The sequence below is a fragment of the Empidonax traillii genome, unplaced genomic scaffold, assembly GCF_003031625.1.
Source record: "Empidonax traillii isolate 1590-97213 ecotype Southwest subspecies unplaced genomic scaffold, ASM303162v1 scaffold676:size484234, whole genome shotgun sequence".
In the NCBI taxonomy this organism is placed as follows: Eukaryota; Metazoa; Chordata; class Aves; order Passeriformes; family Tyrannidae; genus Empidonax; species Empidonax traillii.
This window is the reverse complement of record NW_020955869.1, coordinates 459,841-481,070: the sequence shown is the minus strand read 5'-3', so window position 1 is coordinate 481,070 and position 21,230 is coordinate 459,841. Positions and strand designations below refer to the sequence as shown.

The 21,230-nt window shown below is 43.3% G+C and overlaps 1 protein-coding gene across 4 annotated transcripts in view; it reads left to right on the top strand.

Moving 5' to 3' along the window:
• The window catches only part of KBTBD11 (kelch repeat and BTB domain containing 11), a 19,234-nt gene extending 1,023 nt beyond the window's left edge, over window positions 1-18,211 (top strand). For 2 of the 4 annotated variants that reach the window (XM_027899571.1, XM_027899570.1), the window contains exons 2-3: window positions 14,368-14,499; window positions 14,942-18,211. In XM_027899571.1, the coding sequence (XP_027755372.1) occupies window positions 15,017-16,798 (1,782 nt within the window). In that variant the 5' untranslated portion in view covers window positions 14,368-14,499; window positions 14,942-15,016 and the 3' untranslated portion in view covers window positions 16,799-18,211. Of the gene's footprint in view, window positions 1-47; window positions 303-895; window positions 916-14,367; window positions 14,500-14,941 lie in introns of those variants that run through there. The other 2 variants (XM_027899569.1, XM_027899572.1) reach the window with 2 other exon arrangements.
• The last annotated feature ends 3,019 nt before the right edge of the window (window positions 18,212-21,230 follow it).

Genomic DNA, 21,230 nt, shown 5'->3' with positions numbered 1-21,230 from the left:
CCCCAGCGGCTGCGCCTCGCCGGGAGCCGCCGCCGGCAGCGGCAACAGGTCCGTGCCCGCTCCTCCCTCCCCTCCGCCTGCCAGGCGAACAAAGGGGCTGAGCGCGGCCCCGCGCCCGCCCGGCCCCTCCGCCAGCTCGGCCCCTGCGTTTCAGCCATTTGCCTCGCCTGGCATCGCCCCGCCGCTCCCTCCCCGCCTCCCCGGCCTCCCCGCCGGCTCCCGCGCCGTGGGCGAGGCGGCGGGGCCGCTGCGCTGCAGGAGCTGCCCCGGGCGGAGCGGGGCTCGGCAGCCGCTGGAGGAAGGTAAGCGGGAAGGGGCAGAGCGGCCGCGGTACGGGAGCGGGGTCGGGGTCGGGCATGTCCCGGGGCCGGGGCTGTGCCAGACCCCCCTCCCTGCACGCCGCCGCGGAGCCTCCGGGGAGAGGATCGGTGCCGGTGACTGCCGATACCTGCGGTACAAACCGCGACGCCGAACCATGGTAGTGTGTGTGTGTGTGTGTGTGTGTGTGTGTGTGTGTGTATGTGTGAGGGGGGATGCTGGAGCACTGTCAGTTTTAATCGTGCTATTCTTTTCCCTCTGTCTCCCTTAATCCCCCTCCTCTGGGCAGCAGGGAGGCCAGACATAACCCCATATCCCTTCTCCATATGTCGCAGAGAGAGCCAACCCTAACGCTTGCGTACTTTTTTTTTTTTTTTTTTATCCTGCTGACTTATTAAGAATCTAAATGACTCTTTACACTAACGTTTAGGGATGTGTAAGAGCAGCAGATTGCTTCCCGCTATAAATTCTTCATGGCGTGCTTCCCCATCCTACTAAAAGCATACACAAGCCTTAGGTGAACACATGCATGCAGGATTTTGCAGGGTGGAAGATGCCTGAAGAAAAGTCCTACTGAATTTCAGTTGTCTGAAGCTGGTAGGTTTTTATGTCTGGTTCTTTAAAGCAACTAAAAGCCGACTCCTGAACCCAAACCTACACATAGCACAGAGAATGATAGTATTAAATCGTACAGCCAACTTTTTTCACTATCAAGAAAAAATAAAGCCCTCTAGAAGTAACATTCTGTAAAGCTTTTCCACAGCAATTAAATTGAACAATAGAAAACTAGAACAAAAAGCTAGGAAAAAAGTAGGGCAATAAAAAAATAGAATAGCAATAAACTAGAACAGTCATTCTGTATGATCTGAGAAGCAAAATAGCTCCTCCATTTTTCACAGACTTAACCATCTGTCTCCCAAAAAGGAATTAAGTGGAATGTTTGTGGGAAATAATAATTAAATTGTCACTAATATTGTCAAAACAATATTTGCTCCCCTGTTTAACTCTCTGGCCCATCATGCTTGTTCTGCATTCTCCTCTGCCCAGGGCACATCACACAGCATTTATTCACTCTTTAATTAGGACATCCAGTGTATGCCAGTGGGATCCTCTGGTCATTTGCTGTTAATGGCACTGTCTGAGGAGAACCTGCCAAAGAGCCAGGGACTGTTCCCATGCCTGCCCCAGTTCCTTTCTGCTCTCCAGGACTCACTCCTGGCAATGGTGGCACTGAAGTCAGTGGTGACAGTCTTAGGAGCTGGAGTTTGCAGGACTTAGTATCAAAAGACTCAAATCCTTACTAGCTTGCTTTCTTCTATGAATGCTGTGCTTTCATCACTTTTCAGTATAACAAATAGTCCAAAGAAGTGGACAGACTTGAAATGTCAATAAATATTAGAGCACCATTATTTGGCAGGAACATTCAATGAAAGCCATTAACTGGCTTTACTGTACTAAAGCAGGATTATAGTATTTAGGGTTGGCCTAGGTTACCATAAAGACAGTGATGCGGTTAGATGACTGGATCCAGATCCTACTTACCAGGGGTTTCGGCATCCTGTAGTATCCTGTTGCAAGAGGATATTAGGGGCAGCTGAATGCTAAAGAAGGGTATAATAAAACATGAAAGGAAATCCTGCAATTTCTTTTAACATAGAATTAAGCTCTTCTTTTTTAATACTTTTTTTTTTTTTTTTGATGAGGTCCTGTATGGATTTTGCAAGCATTTTTCTATCTCTACTGACATTGTGCAGCATTGCAGTTGGAAGCCTGTTTCTTTCTTGTCAACAGAAGGAGAGAAGTCATTTTATACCTCTTCACATCCTTGAAAATACGCATTTTAAAAATGAGCTCATTTCCATTAGCCTTCTCTGGACATGACATTTTTATGTCTGCTCTTTTATTTTTCTATGGAATTGTCATCATCTATTCTTTCTGCTTCTTTTTTGGTCTCAATGTTATTTTGTCAGAGAACAGACATGATTAGTTCCTTTCACTGAAGAATTACTTTATAGCAGTTCAGGATCTGACAGCTAGTTTAATCTGATCTATGAATGAGCTGTCCCTGAGCAGGAAGGGACCCTGCTCCTTCTCTAGCCTGGGCCGTATATTCCTGCCCAATTTTCTGTGCCAGCACTCATAACCATGTGACAATACAGTGAATGGATAGAGATTTTGCCTTCCTCCTGCAGTTAATTAAGCAAACATCCAGTTTACACATGCTGATGTTGGCATTAGGAGTGGGGCTGGTCCTGGGATCAGACCATTTAAATCTGCCTATAACTCTCTGAGGGATCAAGACCTGTATTTTCCTTAGACAGTGTTGGGAATGCTGCAGGGTTTTTTTTTTGTTCTCATCCTAAAATGCTCCTTGGATGCTAACTGGCAGTTTTGGCATTGAAAGGATTACAAGACTGGGTCAGTATTCTCTATGGGGTATTGAGTGTTATTGCAAAAAAGAGTTGGTTGGGTCCTTTGTTCTGCACTGCGCATTTGGTACTTTCCAGTTCCTTATACCCCATCAGCAAGAATGGCAGGAATTCGTGATCGGTTAAGTCAGTTTATTTAATGCAAAACAAGCTGGAGAAAAAAAATCCAGTGGTTCTGCAGATTTTGTGCCATGTGTCAGAGGGAGAAGAAAGATGTCACATAAATGCTTTTCAGGTGTGATGTTTCATGAGCTGCCATTGCTGTGCCTCTGGCTAAAACAGACGAGTTGACAGCCTTTTTTAACTCACTCGGAAACACTCCAGAAACCACAACCTTTCTATACAAATTGGCATAAGTTGGTCAAGCAGCTTCCATGCTGTTATGTTGTCTGTCACAACATGATTTGCATTAATTGAAGTTATTTTACATGTACACATTTATAGATTAGCACAAGCTGTTTGTTGTTTTTCTGGACAGATTCCTTCAGGAGTACTTAAGGAGCAGAGTAAGCTTTGCATGTGGATCTCTAACTGCTGGAAGGCTCCTGGACTTCTGAATAATTTCAGACTATCAACCTGTCAGAGTTAAATAATAGTGTGTCGTTTGGTTTTTTTCTTGGAAGCAGATCTGCTTTTCTCTCTCTCCCTCTCTTGTTAGTAGATTGCAAGAACAGGCCTTAAGATGTGGAGATAAACTATTATTTCTGCAACCCATATTTTAGAGTGTTAGTAAGAACTAAAAGCCAACCCTTTGCTATGGGAATACCATGTGAACAACAAATGTTCTGATTCCATCAAAGACAAATCTGCTCATGGGAGAGTTTTCCTCTTATCCTGTGGCTTTCTTCATTTCTCCTTTACTGCAACTCCCTGCATTACTTCACTTCAAAAAAAGCTACTGTATACATTTCTATGTACAGTTGTGGTAGATTAACCCTGGCAGGATGAACATGCCCACCAAAGCCACTCCATCACTGCCCTCAGATGGACAGGGGAGAAAAAATGAAATGAAAGTCTCGTGAGTCGAGATCAAGACAGTAAGAGATCACTCACCAGCTACTGTTACGAGCAAAACAGACTCGACGTGGGGAAATCAGAGTAGAATAATGAGAAATAAAAACGAAATCTTGAAAACAGCTTCCCTTCACCTCTCTCTTCTTTACAGGGCTTAACTTTATCCCTGATTTATTTATCTTCCTCCTCCTCCAGGGGAACAGGGAATGGGCATTTTGGTCAATTCATCACAAGTTTTATATGCTACTCCTTCCTCACAGTCTTTCTCTGCTCCAGAAAGAGATCTCTCCCATGGGAGGCGGTTCTCCATGAACTTCTCCAGTGTGAGTCCTTCCCACAGGCTTCTATTCTTCATGACCTGCTCCAGTGTGAGTCTCTCCCATTGGTTGCAGTCCTTCAGGAACAGGCTGCTCCAGGGTGGGTCCCCTGTGAGGTCACAAGTCCTTCCTGCAAGCCTGCTCCAGCGTGAGCTTCTCACAGGGTCATGGTACCCACAGCAGCCATCTGTTCCGGTGTGGAATCCTCCACAGGCTGGAGGTGGATCTCTGCTGCCCCATTAACCTGCATGAGCTGCTGGGGCACAGCTGCCTCATCATGGTCTGCAGCATAGGCTGCAGGGGAATCTCTGTTCCAGTGCCTGGGGCACCTCCTCCCTCTCCTTTGCACTGACCTTGGTGTCTGCAGAGTTGTTTCTCTCCCATATTCTCACTCCTGGCTTCTCTGGCTGCCATTTGCTCCTGCGCAGTAACTTTTTCTACTTGTTAACTATGTTACCCCAGAGATTCAGCCACCATCGCTGACCGGCCTTGGCCAGTGGTGAGTCTGTCTTGGAGCCGGCTGGCATTGGCCCCATCAGACATGGGGAAGATTCTGGCAGCTTCTCACAGAAGCCACCCCTGGAGCTCTGCCACAGCCAAAACACTACCATGCAAACCCAATACAACCATGTAAGAAATCCAGATGCTCATGAAGTTAATGGGAATTTTCCCTTGACTACAGTGGGGTTGGGATTTAAAGTGATGTTAGACTCTGGCTTTATCAAAATGCTCTGAAACTTAGGTGGAGGTTTCTAGCTGCATGCTACTAGCACAAGCCTCGTTCTCTCCAAAGCAGTACACAGATATATTTCTTGTTTAATAACAACTGATAATAGAGTCCTGAAGTTTAGTTTCCACAGCAGATGGAAAACCAGTAAATGTTATTTGAGTGTATTGCTTTGTGAGCTTCGGAGTTAGGCAGTGTCATGTGTCCCAAGAAGTTTTACACCTAGGAAAAGGGGAGCAAAGACTGTTTATGCTCATTCACATGATAAAATTCACTGGTGCTGCTGCTTGTTGTTCAGGACGAGGTCTACCACTCATTCACTGTGACAGAAGACCTTTAGACAGGGGGCAGAGTGGCAAAGATCTATTAGTTACCTCAATGCCTGGACAGTATTCCTGGCAAGATATTTTGCAGCCTTACAGGAAACAAATACTTTTATTGCACCCCCAAAATCAGGCAACTTTTCAGAGCAGTTGTTGAAGAGCCTCAGTATCTGCTTTGAGGAGATGTTGACGTGTATCTAAAATTTTTCTCTAGTCAGAAGTAAACAAATTTTAGACTTAGAAGTGAAACATCAAAATGTTTAAAATGGTCAGGAACCACAAATGGGAACCCCTGAATTCATCTTCTTCTCACACCTCCTAAATCATAACCATGAAACCAAACACCTTTCTGCCTCTTCTTCTGATTTGAAGGTCTGTCTTCTTATTCCAGGTCCTTACTGTACAGCTCTGCCTAGATTGGTAACTAATAAATGCACTGTGACTATTGATACAAATTTAATGACATGCATTAACAACCCTGCATTCTGTAGCACTTTAAAAGGACAAGTTTGAATCATAGATTAGTCAGACATACTATAGCCTTTACATCTCCTCCGTGTCAGGAAGTCCAAAAGCAGATAGGACAGTTCTGAGGTAGCTGTGGTCATCATCACCCTTCATGATTGTGTTGCCAGTCTGTATGTCTCTTCATAAAGAGCATGGATCATTTTGGGAAAACAGGATGCCGTCAAGTCAGCAGATATGAATGTGCAAAAGGCAAAAAAAGTGAATTCTGAGGTGAAAAGCATTATGCACATTTCCAAGATATTTAGGATGATCCATTTGACACCTGAATATCCATCAAGGCCATTGGCCAAAACAGAGAAACCATATAGATGTGAGATGGATTATTTGAGCAGAACATTGCTTCCACCTAATGCAGCCAGAAGTTATTGGTATGGTACAAGAATAAAATTCTTTGGCCTGTTCTTGCAGGAATAAGATTAGATAACTAGATAATCTTTTCTGTTCCTTAAATATAGACATCTTAACTATTACCTATCTGTCCTGTTAAAAGGAAAAAAAAATATTGTTTTTTTGAATATAGTCAGAGAGATCAGTGCAGCCAGAAAATATTAGACTTAACACCAAGGCTCAGCATATGAAATTCACATTATAGTAAAAAATATTATGCATCTAATGCAGAAAGTGTCAGGCCATGAAAATAAGAGTGTTTGATTAGAAACCTGTTTTATTTTTGTCTTGGAATGGCCAGTAAGTGTTAACTTCTTCTAATGTAAACAGCATGCATTGCACTCATTTTTCTCCTTTCCCTGTTCATTTCCAAAGACCCCATGGAGCAGCCTCATCTTTTGTTGAGCCATCAGTTACGTTGTTGCTGCTGAAAGCTTTCCCACTGCTTGGTGAAATCTGTGCTGACAGCCTGCAGGTACTTCTGATAGTAAAGGCTTGCCACAAAAGTAGCTATGACTCCATCATGTTTATGCTTTGAGATCAGCAATATGTTTTTCAATCCTAGCACAACCCAGGATGGCTTGGATCTCCCAGCAATACAACTGAGCCCTGATCCACCAAAGGCAAGGGGAAGAACAGAAACTTCCCCTTTGTCAGGAAACAGAACCAAGAATTCTTCTTCCTCATCCTCAGAAACATTTTTATTGTTTCTGTGAAAAGTAATGCAGTTTTAGTCTGAAGGAGAGTAACCTTTCATAGACTTGATAGTTTGGGCACTCCACTGACATTTGGGGATTTTACTCTTGTCAGGCAAAGGAAGGGGCAGTGGCAAGTTTTCCATGTAGCTTGATTAGGTCTTTAACTGTTGTACAGAAAGTCAAAGTAGCAGCAAGAGTCAGTACTGCTATCTTTTAAAGTAAGAACTAATGTCTCCTGATTGTACAAACTAAGCACTTTGTCACTATGGTCTTTGGTATTTTTCTACTGGCTTGGAAGCTCTCATGTGCTGGTTTTTGAGGATCTGAATCAATTGGCATCTAATGTACCCACACAATGCCTGTGTGCACAGAACCCATTTGTATGTTCAAGATTCCACTCCAGGAGCTTGTTAAAGGTAGATCAGCAGTGCTGTACAGCTCAGACACACGGCATCGGTCTCTGCCCTTGCAGGAGAACTGGGAGGTGCATCCCACCTACAGGGATAGTGTGTAGGAATATGGCCCCATATGTCTCCACCTTGGCCTGATTTTCATGAAATAATAACTAAAAGAAGTCAGACTCCTATGAGTCACCTAATAGTTCACAGTTAGAGGCCCAACAGCAAACTCTGTGAGCCAGCATTTCTGCCATGGCAGAGAGAAATCTGTGCAAGCTGATTCCTTTCCTCCTTTTAGATTAGGGCTGTCATGCTGGAGGTTTTGCTTTGCTATCTGATCTGGCTGTCTTGGGTCTTATATCTCTGCTGCATTGCCATCTGCCAGCTAAAACTGCCCTCAAAGTCAGCCTTTGCCGTGTTAAGCACTGCGGCAGGTCTCTCCACCTTTGAATCTAGTCCAAAATCTATGGAGAGACTTTCTGCAGAAACCTTGAAATATTCTGTAAATCAAGCTATGTGTGGTGTAATTTTAGTTGCAGCTAAAATGATTGTAAACCTTAAGTTTGAAGAAGTACCTGGGCGAAGAAACAATATATGCTCTTCAAAAATGAGAAGGGTGCCATTCACAATGTATCTGAAGGACCTTTGCCTTTCTAAGCATCACTTACCTAATTTGTCAATAAATCAATGAGCCTGTTCAGTCTCCAAAAGGGGGGCTTTTTTTGTCTTAAGTATCAAGTTTAGAGTTTGTCTGGAAAAAGAAGTGTTTTCATTAATTGCCTCCTCTAGAAATTTTACTTTCTTTTCCTAGACATAAGTCTCAGAAAAATGGAGCTGTTTGCTTCCCTTTGAAGTCTGTTATTACCTCTCACATTTTGTCTTTCTCAAGCAGAGTGGTGACATATTTTGGCAAATTTCTGTTGCTTTGGGCTCTTTAATCTGCATGTCCTTTCCATAATGATATTAAAAGCAAAATCCAGTTTTATCTTAAAACGGGAATTTAATTTCCTCCAAATACATTGCCCCATCTTCTGTATTAAATGCAATACATAGCAGGTGTGTTGGAAGAGTAGAGTCCATTTATAGAGATCAGGTGCTCTTCTGGAATGCAAAACCAAGCCTGACTACTTTGATTTTCAAAATTCTATCTGAACTAGTTTGCTGTTTTGCTTGACTTGGCTTCTCAGTTGATATTCTCCTCCTTGTTTATTTGTACCTCATTGTACCACATTGCTAAAGTGTTTGTAGAGATTTAGAACATGTTTGCAATTTGTTGACCATACAGTTTAGTGCTAAAAAGCATTTCTGCTATCACAGAACATTGCATTCCAACAATCACCACGTTGCACTCCAACATTACACACTAATGCTTAAATGAGGCTTCTAATCATCACAGGCTGATGCTTTGCTTCAAGTCAGTGCTCTTGGTGTATGGCAATTTTTAGAACTTAAGATCAGAAAGGATAACTAGATCATTGAGTCTGCTGCTATAAAATTTTTGTCACCTTGGACTCACCAAGGCACACGGTCACAATCCCCTTAATGACATCAGAATAAAGATCTTCCCATATCAGATCAAATGTCCACCTAGACAGCATCATACCTCCCACAGGGACCATAATCCAGTATTCAAAGAAGTGTGCAGCAGGATAAAAATGTGTATTTCTCCATGGGATGCTACTTTAATTATTAATACCCTGACCATTTTCCCACTCAGGATCCTCCTAAGCTGGATGCACCTTTTGTGTTTATTGTGTATTTGGTCACCTTCTATGGATTTCTTTTCCTTGGGCCCATTCTTCACTTTCCCCATCAATTAATGTAAACTTTCAGTATCCACAATACTGTAGTAGTCTTCTTTTTCCCCTCGGTAGTGTAAATATTTTGCTTTGTTTACACTTACACTTGGTTTGTTTAAGGTTTTTTCCACTAGCCTAAGAAAGCCATCAGGATGCAGAGTTTTCATGTGCCTACACTTGTGCACAGTCATCAAGTCACAGACCAAACATACCAAGCCCTGAAGAAGTGTCAGCACTGCATTTTTTGGGCTGACTAAGGCTTGCTCTACTAGTTCTCCAAGCAACTAACACAATCCACCTTTTCTCCGAAGGCTGTTAGGGGATGCCTAAGCTAGTTATCAGCTTTTTGCTTGGGAGTTGGTTTGAGACTGGTGTACACTGTGTGGAGACAGAGTAAGCTTATGTCTGGTTGCAAAGTGTTATTGTGAGTCTCTCATTGAAGTGTTTTGTTGTGTGTTATTTTTTTTTTTTTAATATCTGTGAAATAATTTAGTACTTTTCCCTGTCCTCACAGATTTTTAAATGCTACTTCCAAAATGTAAAGCCTGGAACATACATGGTTCCATCCTCCATCCACCATGTTCCATTGCAAACTTCCTAACGCTGTAGATGAAAGGTAACGTTTTCACTACTGTTACTCCTTATTTCCCAATATACACATTCAAGGACTGTATTTATTCTTTCAGCTATAGCACCATGTTGTTGTGTCTGCGCCCAGATACGATGAAAGCAACCAAACTTCAGTTTATCACAGACATGACCACGTGCTCTCACCTTATATCTAGAACTAGATAGTTGCCAGCCCATGTCTAGAATTAGCAGAAATTGTGCATAAAGAGTTTTGTTGCATTCAGTGTGGTATTGCCACGCCATTATCTCCTGATCTGTAGAGCATTAGTGACAGACATCACATCAGCCCTAGAGTTTTTCCCAGAGGTATTGTAATCACTCAAAACTTGTTTCCAACACTTCTTTTTTTGTTGGACTTTCTTTTCTCTAAGACATATTGGAGCTAGATTTTGCTTTTGTGGGAGTGTTATTTCCTTTTTGCTGTGAGAACTCCTGAGAGACCCTGCTCCTCCCTATTTCTGAGGAGTCTAAACTGGTAGGAACTCAAAAAGATCGTTTCCTTTTTAGGGAGCGTTTGCCTCTACGGATATTGCTGTAAGGAAACCTTTTCTCTGGTCCTGATGACTGTTTAGAACTTGTATATTTTTAGTTTGGATTTGCTAGTTCTAATATTGATTTAATCAGGCTTTTGATAATATTTTTATCATGACTTACTTCCTCTCTCTCTTCCTCACTGCCCAAACACACACAGCCTTTTCTTCCTCAGAGCTTCTGGTGAGAAATTGCTGCTCACATGTGCCTTGTGTGGTCTATAATCATAAGCTGCATTTCTTAATTTTTTTTCCTTTATGGTTTTATGAAAATTTTGTAGTTATGAGATAGAAACATGTACCTCTGTTACATGTTGTGAGAAAATTACAGGACCTTGAAAGGTCATAAGGAAGCTGCATAGACAACTTGAGTGTGAATGCAATACAAAAGACATACATCCAGCAGTCAGGGCAAGACACTAGGACTGTATTGTAACCTCAGTTTTGAGCACTCCTAATTTTAAAAAAGGGGAAAAAAAAGAATTATTCTTCCCGCTATATTTCTTCAGGTGGCACATTGAAAGACAATTGTCTTTTTTTCTTACAAGTAGGAGGTTAATGGTTAAAATTTAGAGATAAAATAGGATCCAAGAATTCAATTGGTGCAAGCCTTTTCAGAAAAATGGCATCTTTATGCTGCAGATGTTTTCCCCATTTACAAAGAGAACATTTTTTCCTCCAGATTTCACACATCTAATCAATGAGCAGGAGTGTAACAGACCATTTTTATACATATGCAAACCACTCTACACTTGACTCTGCCTCCTACAAGATTTTGCCTTGTGATCTGAGCTGGATGTCTTCATACTGGCGAGTTCTACTTTTAAGTCATCGTTTAGTTTTTAAAATAAATACAAGGGATGTTTTTTCTCTTTTGATGATCCTGCCTCTTTGGATGCCTTAATCATCTCAATCAGATGACGTCCATATCCCAAGGGAATTCTCTACTGAAGTAAAATTTGGCAGTACAAGTTTTTTCCAAAAGCATTTCCTGGACTAAGGTAGGGCAGAATGGCATTCTGTCATTTCTGAACTGGTGTGTCTCTTGGGGAGGACAGCCTGCTTATGTAAATTAGAGTTGCTTATGATAGGGAAAGCACTGCTTTTATTTACCCTGAGACTTAGAGCAGTTTCCATTTGTAAACTGCAGAGCAGTAACCCGGTTCCTCCCACATGCACGTATTCCCCAGAGAAAGTGAGTCTTGCTAGAGCACAAGGTATGGGTCAAAGGCTATTGGCACTGCACAAAAAAAAATAAAGAGACAACAATGCAATACAAGCATTTAATTGGATTTTATCAGAAGGACTGCCAAATGAATGCAGGAAACTTTACCTGCAGATCTTCATTACAGTTTCTCTGTCAGAAAAACTACGCCTTCTTATCTGTGCTGTTACTTGAGCAATGTCTCACAATATCTGAGGTTGGGGCCACACATCCAGGATATTGTAATTGTGTCATTGCCAAGTCTGTAAATACAGTTCATGTTTGTTGGCAGCTCCTCTGTTCATTAACATTACATCATCCCTAGACCAAGCCCATGATAATGAAAACAGTTTCAGTCCAAGTAATTCAGCTTTTGACTTAAAAGTCCCCCGTATAAAAAGTGACATTAGCCCACAGATACCATGTACTGTAAACAGATTGCTTCCTTTTCCGCTACCTATCCTGTTTCTGAGTTGAAAAAAGTGCTAAAACTAAGTTTGTTTTAAACCAAATGTGTTTGTTAGGGGGTCAGATTCTTCCAAATCAGCACAGCTATCAAGAATCTTCTGTGATTCTGTAACTTCTGAATGTTCTGTGTTGTTAGAACAGCAATACAACTCTTTGATCGTTGTAGATAAAAAAAGAATGGAGAAGTAGTTCAGTATTGTATTTCCATCAGCTCTATTCACCATCTTCCTGTTTTATACTAAATCTACGACCTTTTAACTCAGATCAGTCATGTTGCTCAATAATGGGAAGGGTCCACAACTTCTCTGAATTGTTTTTTCAGCTTCATCTTTGTGTAATGACTGTTTTTGGTTTTCAGCTAGACAAAGGTGCTGAGATTGCTGGAGTGGTCATTGCTGTCATTGACAAAAGTCCTCCAACTCTCTTTCAGCTTTTCTTCAGCTTCCCTGTAGAGTTCCTTGTTGCCTTAAATGCATGTGATACTTTGAAGTCCTGTTCATGCTCAGCATAAAATTCAACATATTTTTGATGGTTAGCTTTAGATATACCAGCAGATAATTTTCTTCAGAATTCTGCTGTTTGCCATTAGGAAGCCATAGCATCAGTCCTTCTTTCTCCTTGTGATTCCTCAGGAGGATGCTAATACATGTGTTTGTTACGACTGCAGTGGCTGGCAGCTTCTATCTCAATAACATTTCAGTGTCAAGTCACTTCTCAGCCAAGCAGATATCTGAATATGAGGAAAGGTGTGATAACTGTGCTTAGGAGGGTGTCACCCTTTTTTTTTCTGTTTTCACTTGCTGAGAAAAATTGAAAAGATCACTTTTTTCTGGTTGCTGTTTTAATGACTTCGATATTCTAAATGGTGATTCTCCTCTGAGGCATAATGCAGGAAATATATCTCACCATACAGAGATATTATTAGTATTACAGTTACTGGTTTTGACCTCTTACGTTTAGTCACCCACACTTTTAATTTTTGGTGGCATTCTCTTTCATTCTTCCTTTATAATTTCACTTGCAAAATCAAGCTGTAGACTGAGAGCTTGAAACTATCTGATGCTATTCATTCCTTCTTGTAGAGGGGGAACATAAGTAAAAGTGGTGTCAAAAGTGAGGTGTCAGTTACAGTAGTTGCTCTCGAAGAAAGCTGATTATCAGGGCTCTGGAATGCCTGGAGCAAAAAGAAGATTAATCTCGGTGTCTAAAGCATAATAAAATAGTATAAAAAATGGTTAAATAGTGAATTCAGTACTGTGAAGGCTTGATGACAAACATAATCACATCAATAGGGATGCTTCCCAGTTTAAGTTAATAATGAATCTATAAATCTTTCACAGACACACCTCGTGTACACACAGATCACTGCATTTCTTCTTGTCTGTTTATAGCTGCAGAAAAATCAGTAAAACCTGACCTACAGAGTCTGTGTCTGGACAGCAGGAAATTTGCCAGTAAGACTATCCAAAGTTCATACAATGTCATAGAAAGTTCCTCAGTGCCAGATTTTTGAACACCCAGATGAGGAATACAAAGTTTGTGAAATCTGCTTATTCTAGTAAGCAGTATTCAAATGCTATTAAAACCTTATCATGGTCTCCAAGTCTCAAATGCCCAGAAATCAAATATCACCATTGATTCAATCTGACTGAATATGATCAAATGTAGAAAGCAACTTCACAGGGCAAGTCCACAAAATAAAAACCCATAAGAAGACTGATACTACCATTTAAGTAAAGTTTGCATGTGCAGGTATGGGCTTCTAGGTTTCATGTATGTGTCAGGGGTTTCCAGACAATGTCGCTTACCAATTATGCTTTCAGTAATTAAAAAAAAAAAAAAATCAGAAAGTTCGATTTTCTAATATTAATTTAATAAGATAAACAAATCATCTCTGCTGAAACGAGTCACAATGCATATTTTACATAGAAATTAGTGTTCCTTGAGAACTGTGAAAAAACTGCTAATGGGGATTTGAATGGAAATTAATAACCTCCTTAAACATAGAGCTGCAGATACTTATTAAATGAAATTAAGTATATTTGGACAATTTTCATGTGTCATTCATCAAAGCCTAAATCGAGCCTGGGAAATTCATAAATGAACATGAGGCAAACAAATGGCACTTTTTTAAATTCTAAAAACTACATTTGTGAAATGAAGGTACAACTGGGTGGTGATTGTGCTGACGGGGACTAACCTACTTACAGCCATGCCCTGTAGCCTGCTGTTTCCCAGAAGAGACTTCATGTTCTAATTATCTATTGTGATTTTTTGCTTTTTTCTACTGTTTGTTAACAGAAGCTATAAATCTTTCAGACATATGAAATCTGATTTACACCTTGCTAATGCATTACAGCTACATATGCTGCTACATACGCTGCTACATACATGTGAAATTGCTTGTCCTAACAACAGGAAAAGTCCTTTAATATGTTTTGGAAACAATTAGAATTATTAGCATACTTATAGTCCCTTTGAGATACTCTAGATATCCTTTTAAAGCAAACGTAACTCTAATAGTCCCAAACTTCTGAGAGAACAGAGAATGTATCGATTTTAAAACTAATCAGCTTTTTACACTTTCTTTTAAACAGGGGGAATGCATGTAAGGAGCAGTGATAAGAAGAATACTTGGCAAAGGTCATGCAAAGACAAACTTGACTAGTGGGGAATCGCCTTCCAGAATCGATTGCAACCGCAGCCTTCCACTGAAATAGTTGCACAAGGTGAATACATTGTTATAATACTCCTGAGTATCTGCCTTTTAAGGACATTTTTCCTCATCACCCAGCACAGAGTAGGGACCAGTTGTCACGAGAAGGATGCAGTGTCTGCAAACTGATTAAAGTTTTTGCATAGCTACAGGGGAAACAGAATTGCTTTTTAGTCTGTTGTGGTGCTTATCGGGGCGACCCCCGTCCCACCAAGAGAGCTCAGGTTTTCGGGGGCTGAGCTACCGCAGTTAGCCCCAGGCAGCGGGAGCCCGCAGAGCCGCAGGGTGGATCCCCCAGGGAAAGCAGAAGCGGAGGTTTAGCCCCGGAAACCAGAGACGGCCCCGCCTGCGAGAGCAGCGGCTCCCGATATTAAGCCGGAGAAGTTGAGGGGAAAGGGGCGGAGGGCGAGCAGAGGCCGGCGCGGATGCTGAGTGCTGTTGTGTGTCCCCCGCAGGTGATGGCCGCCCCGCCGCGGCCGGCAGCGCTCCGCACGGGCTCGGCGCGGCGCCGCCAAAGGTAGCGCGGCTCCATGGAAGGCTCCATGGAGGGCAGCGCGGCCCCGGAGGAGGAGGAGAGCGGGGTCGCGAACGGGGCCCCCCCGCCGCCGCCGCCTCCCACCCCGGCCGCCCCTTGCGGCTTCAGCTCCTCCCTCTGCTTCAGCGCCGCCGCCGCCGAGCCGCAGCCGCCCGCGGCCGGCGGCCGGGTGGTGCAGAGCCAGTGGGAGATCAACAACGCCGCCTGCCAGCCGGAGGAGGACGATGAGGAGGTGGTGGGGCCGCGGGACCGGCCGGCGGAGGAGCCCGACCTTGTGATCGAGGTGTCGGGGCGTCGCATTCGGGCGCACAAGTCGGTGCTGGCGGCCAAGAGTGACTACTTTCGTGCCCGCGCCTCCCGGGACGTCCTGCGGGTGAAGGGGGTGAGCTACGGGGCGCTGCGGCTTCTCATCGACTACGTGTACACGGCCCGCATGGGAGAGGTGCGGCACGACAACCTGGCGGAGGTGGTGAGCGGCGCCCGCGTCCTGCAGATGCCGTGTGCCCTGCACTGTGCCGCCGAGGCCATGCGCGCCCAGCTCTGCCTCGGCAACTGCTACCAGCTCCTCTGCCTGGCCAAGAAGCAGCGGCTGGCGGAGCTGCGGGAGGCTGCCTATCGCTTCATGAGCGACCATTACCTGGAGGTGCTGCGGGAGCCCAGCGTGTATGGCCGCCTCAGCGGCACTGAGCGGGACCTCATCCTGCAGCGGCGCATGGAGGCCGGCCGGCCCTGCCTGCTGGTGGCCGAGGTCAGCGATGCCTTCGAGCGGCCGGGTGGCGGCAGCCGGCCACAGAGCCGCGAAAGCAGCCGGCCGCAAAGCCCCTCCTCCGTGGTGTCCCTGGAGGAGAGCGGCTCCCTCATCCACTGCTACCAGGAGGCCAGCGGCGAGTGGAGGGTGCTGACACGCCTGCCCGAGGAGGCCAATGCCAAGGGCTGTGCCATGTGTGTCCTCCACAACTACCTCTTCCTTGCAGGGGGTATCGTGACAGGGCCGGTGGGCAGTGAGCCCAGGGCCCGCCTTTCCGACAAGGTCTTCTGCTACAACCCCCTCACTGACACCTGGAGCCAGGTGCGGCCGCTGGCCCAGCCCCGCTCGCAGCTCAAGCTGCTGGCCCTGGATGGTTACCTGTACGCTGTGGGGGGTGAGTGCCTCTTCACTGTGGAGAGGTACGACCCGCGGGCCGACCGCTGGAGCCCTGTGGCACCACTGCCCAAGGGTGCCTTCGCTGTGGCTCATGAGGCCACCACTTGCAACGGGGAGATCTATGTGTCAGGAGGCTCCCTCTTCTACCGCCTGCTCAAGTATGACCCCAAACGTGACGAGTGGCAGGAGTGCCCTTACAACAGCAGCCGCCGGCGCTCAGCAGACATGGTGGCCTTCAAGAGCTTCATCTACCGCTTTGATGTGAGCAGTGGCCGTGGTGGGGAGCCGGGCCCAGGTGGTGGGACTGCTGGTGGTGTCGAAGTTTTCCGGTACAACACAGTGGCTAAGTGCTGGAGCCAGTGTGCCAGCTTGCGGCCCAGCGGCGGCCCCATCCAGCCCTTCCGCTGTGCCCCCTTGGGCAACACCATCTACTGCGTCAACCGGACCGGCACCCTTCGCTTCAGCCTAGCCCAGGACGGAGAGGTGGAAGCAGATGGTGGGCTCAAGGGCACTTTTGATGGGGAGCTTCTCAAAGCTCCCTTGGATGTCAAAGGTGTTCTCCTACCCTTTGTGCTTACCCTGCCTGAGAGGCTGGACAAAGCAGGGGACCAGGAGGGCTCCCTCCCACTGTGAGGTGGTCAGCCTGGCTCTGGCTTCCTGAGAGGGGACCTAGGTTGCAGCTGTGGGAGACCCACAAACTCCCACCTAACAGAGGGGATTCACCCTGGTGAGTCTGCAGAGAAAAGAGGCTCCCCCTTTCCTCCTCTCTGCTCCCAAGATTTTGAGCCGGTTGTAACTCTTCTCATGTTTGCTGTGCTTTGTTTGAAAAGCCAAGCACATGAAAGTAAAAGCTGCTATATTGGATAATCTCTGGATTACGTTTGTGCCAATTCCCAATCTGAGAAAAACGGTTTTACACCTGGATATCTAAAATATTCCTGACTACAGTGTCATAATGGGACGTTAGTGTTGGTTGTGTGTTTACACATAGTTGCAATCTGGGCTGGAGCCTTTTCTGCTATTTGGGGTTTTTCCCTCTGGGATGATACCAAGGGATAAACTGCTGGCAACATAGTTTAGCTGAATTTGTTTTTATGTTAAACCAGCTATTTCCTGTGTCAAAAAAGTATAGGAAGAACATCTTCATCACAGCCTTTCATTTCTGGTGCAATAGATGGTTTAAGGAAGATGTGGCACTGTGTGGTCCCTGAAATTTCAACCACAGATGATTTAACACATACCAGACTTAAAGTAACAGAAATGAGTGCCACATGTTATACTTAGAATACAAAAAACCCCCAAACAACAAGTTACCTTTTTAAAATGTGGCATATTATAGCACATATGAAATGTTGACGTGTTCTTTATTTGAAAAAAGGAATGGTTTCTATATGAAAAGACATTTTATTACTTTTTTTAATCAGAGATTTTAAATTATAACAAAAACGAACTGAAGCTGTTCAGACTGCAGCCGATTGATGTGACCATGTATGCCACTAGAGCTGGGGAAAAACTTTGTACTTCAGCTGCTCTTTAATTAACTGCAGGTCAAGGAAGGTTAACCTAAACCAAATGTAAGTTCTTTGAAACTGACTGCAAACAGCTTAAATGTTTCACTGTATGTTCAGTATCCTGTGGCAAGAGGCTTTTCCAGCTTGGTTCAAGATCATCAAAGGAGGACATGGAAAATAGGAATGCGCAACACATGTTGATTATATTGTGCACTAGCATGTTGTTACCTCCCTATCTTTTGACTGAGAGACTGCTTTATTTATTTTGATCTCATGATTGCTGTAATCAATAAGTTCTTGTTAATTGCAGTACGTGCTGATGGCGTACTCTGTCATTGTGATTTTAAGTTGCCCAGGAGAGCTGTTTGTGGAGCAGCATCCTAATGAGACAAAACCATACAAAGCTCCTTCTTGCCTGTGGAAAGTTGTAGTATACTTTTTGTCATGTTACTCAGAACTGGAAAAGAGTAAATTGTCTACACAGACAGACTATATTGAAAAAGACACATGCATTTATTTTATACATTTTATAATGAAAAAAAAATCAGCAGGCAAGGCAAATGTTTTAGCTTTTTGGTAAATCACTGAGAAACCTTTTCTGAAAAGAGGAACTCGTGTTTTTGCTGGTACATCACTGTATACTCAGTGTGGAACTGGCATGGACTGTGGAAGAGAATTGTTTATACTCAAAGTTCTTGTATAGATTCATATTTTAGAAAGACATAGGGATCTTACATCAAAGAAAGCAGATTTTTTTATGTTTTATTAAGATGTTTTTGTTAAACAGGACTTTAGCCTTCTTATATGTAATTGCTAGTTCCAAAGGAAGACAGCAGGCTCTGTCCTAAGAGACACCATCTTTACAAAAGAGAGTAGTGAAGTTTGTAGATACTTCTTTCCTTCACCTAAATGTTCTTGGTTTTTTTTTTTTTTTTTTTTTTCTCCATCTGTCTTGCACAGGGTTTTAATGCAGTTGATCTGGTTAGCCATGCAATAGAAAACAGTGGTCCAGTCCTAGAAGTTCTTAGCCAAGTGAGCCTATTCCCTAGTGAACTAATTAAAGCATCAGCCAGGCAGGAGCTGTAGGCCTGCAGAGTGTGATGTTTATCTTAGCCTCAGTATAGGTTGGTGCCGTGGAATTTAATACCATTCACGGAGTGTTGGATTTACTTCTCAGACAAGAATCCTTGGAAATGTTGACTCTAAATTAAATTACAGCATTGTGGCTTGAGCAGGAAAGAAAAAGTATGTGTTTGCCTTTGGCATAATTTTTATGTTAACTATAGAAAGTATTTCAAGCTGGGTAGTGAAACACTTGGGTGCATTCTTAAACTTATCATAAGTGCTAGGCCAGATTTTGAAATAGTAGAGTCACTAGAACACACACAAGGAAATGACTGTTTTATCTTGCAATACAGTACGATTTCATAGTTCAAAGTATTACGTAGTATAGTTCCTATACTACTGCATAGCAAGGCATTAAACCAGCTTTTGCATTCCTATTAAGCATTAATTAAGCACTTTTATTCCTGCTAATGCATGAAAATGCTTTTAAATGAGTTTTGGGAAGTCTCCATGATTTAAGCTGTGAAAGTAGCTGCAGACTTTCGTGAAAGAATGAACCATATCCTTTCTTCCAGTATTTGTTGTTGAACACTATGAAGAAAGACATTTGGAAATAAGTTTTACAGTAATAAGCATTCAATGAACCTGCAATGATTTGTATTTTTGCTAGTTCCTATTTTTAGAAAAGGTTGAATCAAGTGCTTACCCGCTTTCACTGTTTACACTGTGTCACTGGGGGCAGTCTGGGCTTCATTAGCAGCTGTCTATCAAACCTATTTCCTTTGTACACTCTGCCTAGCCACAGCCCAATGATTGACAACAGAGGCATGTTTGTAGCCAGATTTCCTACTCTGTGGCCTCTGTTTCCTCCCTGGTACACGTGAGGCAGGTTTACTGCGAGTTGTTTTTTCCCCCAATTACTTCTTCACCTAAACAACCCCCCGAAACTTGGGCACAAAAACCGGAATTTAGGTAATCTTCGAGCATTTGAAGACCAAAATTGTCATCCCAGAACTCTTCAGTTTAATTCAAACCTAGCCACAACTGTCCCTTTGACATGCAGAAGGGCTGAGCAGTTCTTCTCCACCCACTTGGAACTACCCACCTCAGAGCAGTTCCACACCTACATACTGACCACCTCAGCTCCTTTGAAACTAGATGATGGGATACCCAGAAGCCACTGATCTGTTAGGGTTTTATGGTACAATATAAAGGGCCAGGCCACCCTCAAGTGTCGTATGTTTTGCTTTAAAGACAGAGCTGTTTTATCTAGAGTAGCCTGAAGGCTACTGTATTTTCATGGGAACATGGAGATCTGTGTGTGCTTTCTTAGCCTGCAAGCATTCAATCTACATCTCCCACTGCCTCATGGTCAATGGGCTAAAGGACTTCTTGGAACTAATCCCTGATCTCTAAATATCTGTGCATTTTGTATGTTAATTGGCTAAAAAATCTCACAAATTATCAAGGTGGATAAATTCAAACCCTCATCCTCACTGAGGGATTGGATACTAGCCAGAGAGACATAGTCTGTTCTGTCGTCTTTCTTCTCCATGAATCTTCTAGTCCTCCCATTTTAGTGGGACGTGCAGAAGATAATTTTTCTGATTTAATTTTTCAGGCAAAAATTTTTCCTTCCTAGAATACTCCTTTTTTCAAGGTCATCTGCTTGAGGATTTAGGCTTGAATTCCCATAAGCTGAGTAAGGGCTAACCTGAGGCCTTGCCCTTCATGTGTGTGTGTGCATGCGTGTGCATTCTCTAGATGGCTGTTGAGAAGAAGGCTCTTTTTCAGGGGTGAGCTTCTTGCAAATCCTCCAAAAGCACACATGGGCTCCTGCACATTGTGTTCTGGGTAAATTCCAGGCTCCAGCTCTTGGAAGGGTAAATCAGGACAAATGTGGTAAATGTTTGTACAATTGGGGAAGTTTTCTTTGGAAAGCTTTTCCAGACAGGCTCTGTATTTTGGGTTACCAGTCCAAGGTGAGCTACTTCATGTACTGTACTGGGAGGCCAAGCAGGTAATTTGAATTCTCAGGGGTGCCGTCTCAGTAAAGAGGCATGTAGTGCCTGACATGGAAATGCCTAAAGCCTTCATTGAATCTAAAACTAAATCCCAACTTCAATAAAGAAATGCTAATAACAGATGGAACTTTACTCTTTCCATCTATTAACTAGTTCTGTAAAAAGAAATCATTACTTGCAGCAAAGGCACGTGTAAAATTTCTGTTCACATTTGGAAACTAAGTCAAAAAATAACTGGCAAAAGAATAACCCTATTTGATCAAAACCAACACTGTTAAACAACACGGGAAGGATGCTAATCATACCCTAGTAATTAATAAAATTGTGCAGTAGCTGATGTAAATTCTGTCCACAAAAAGTTTCTTTGTAAATAAGTACCTGGTAAAATTTAAATTGATAAAAGAATAAATTATTCACATGAAAGCCGTAACTCTCCTGTGCTGTTTGATTGGCTCTCAGTGTTGT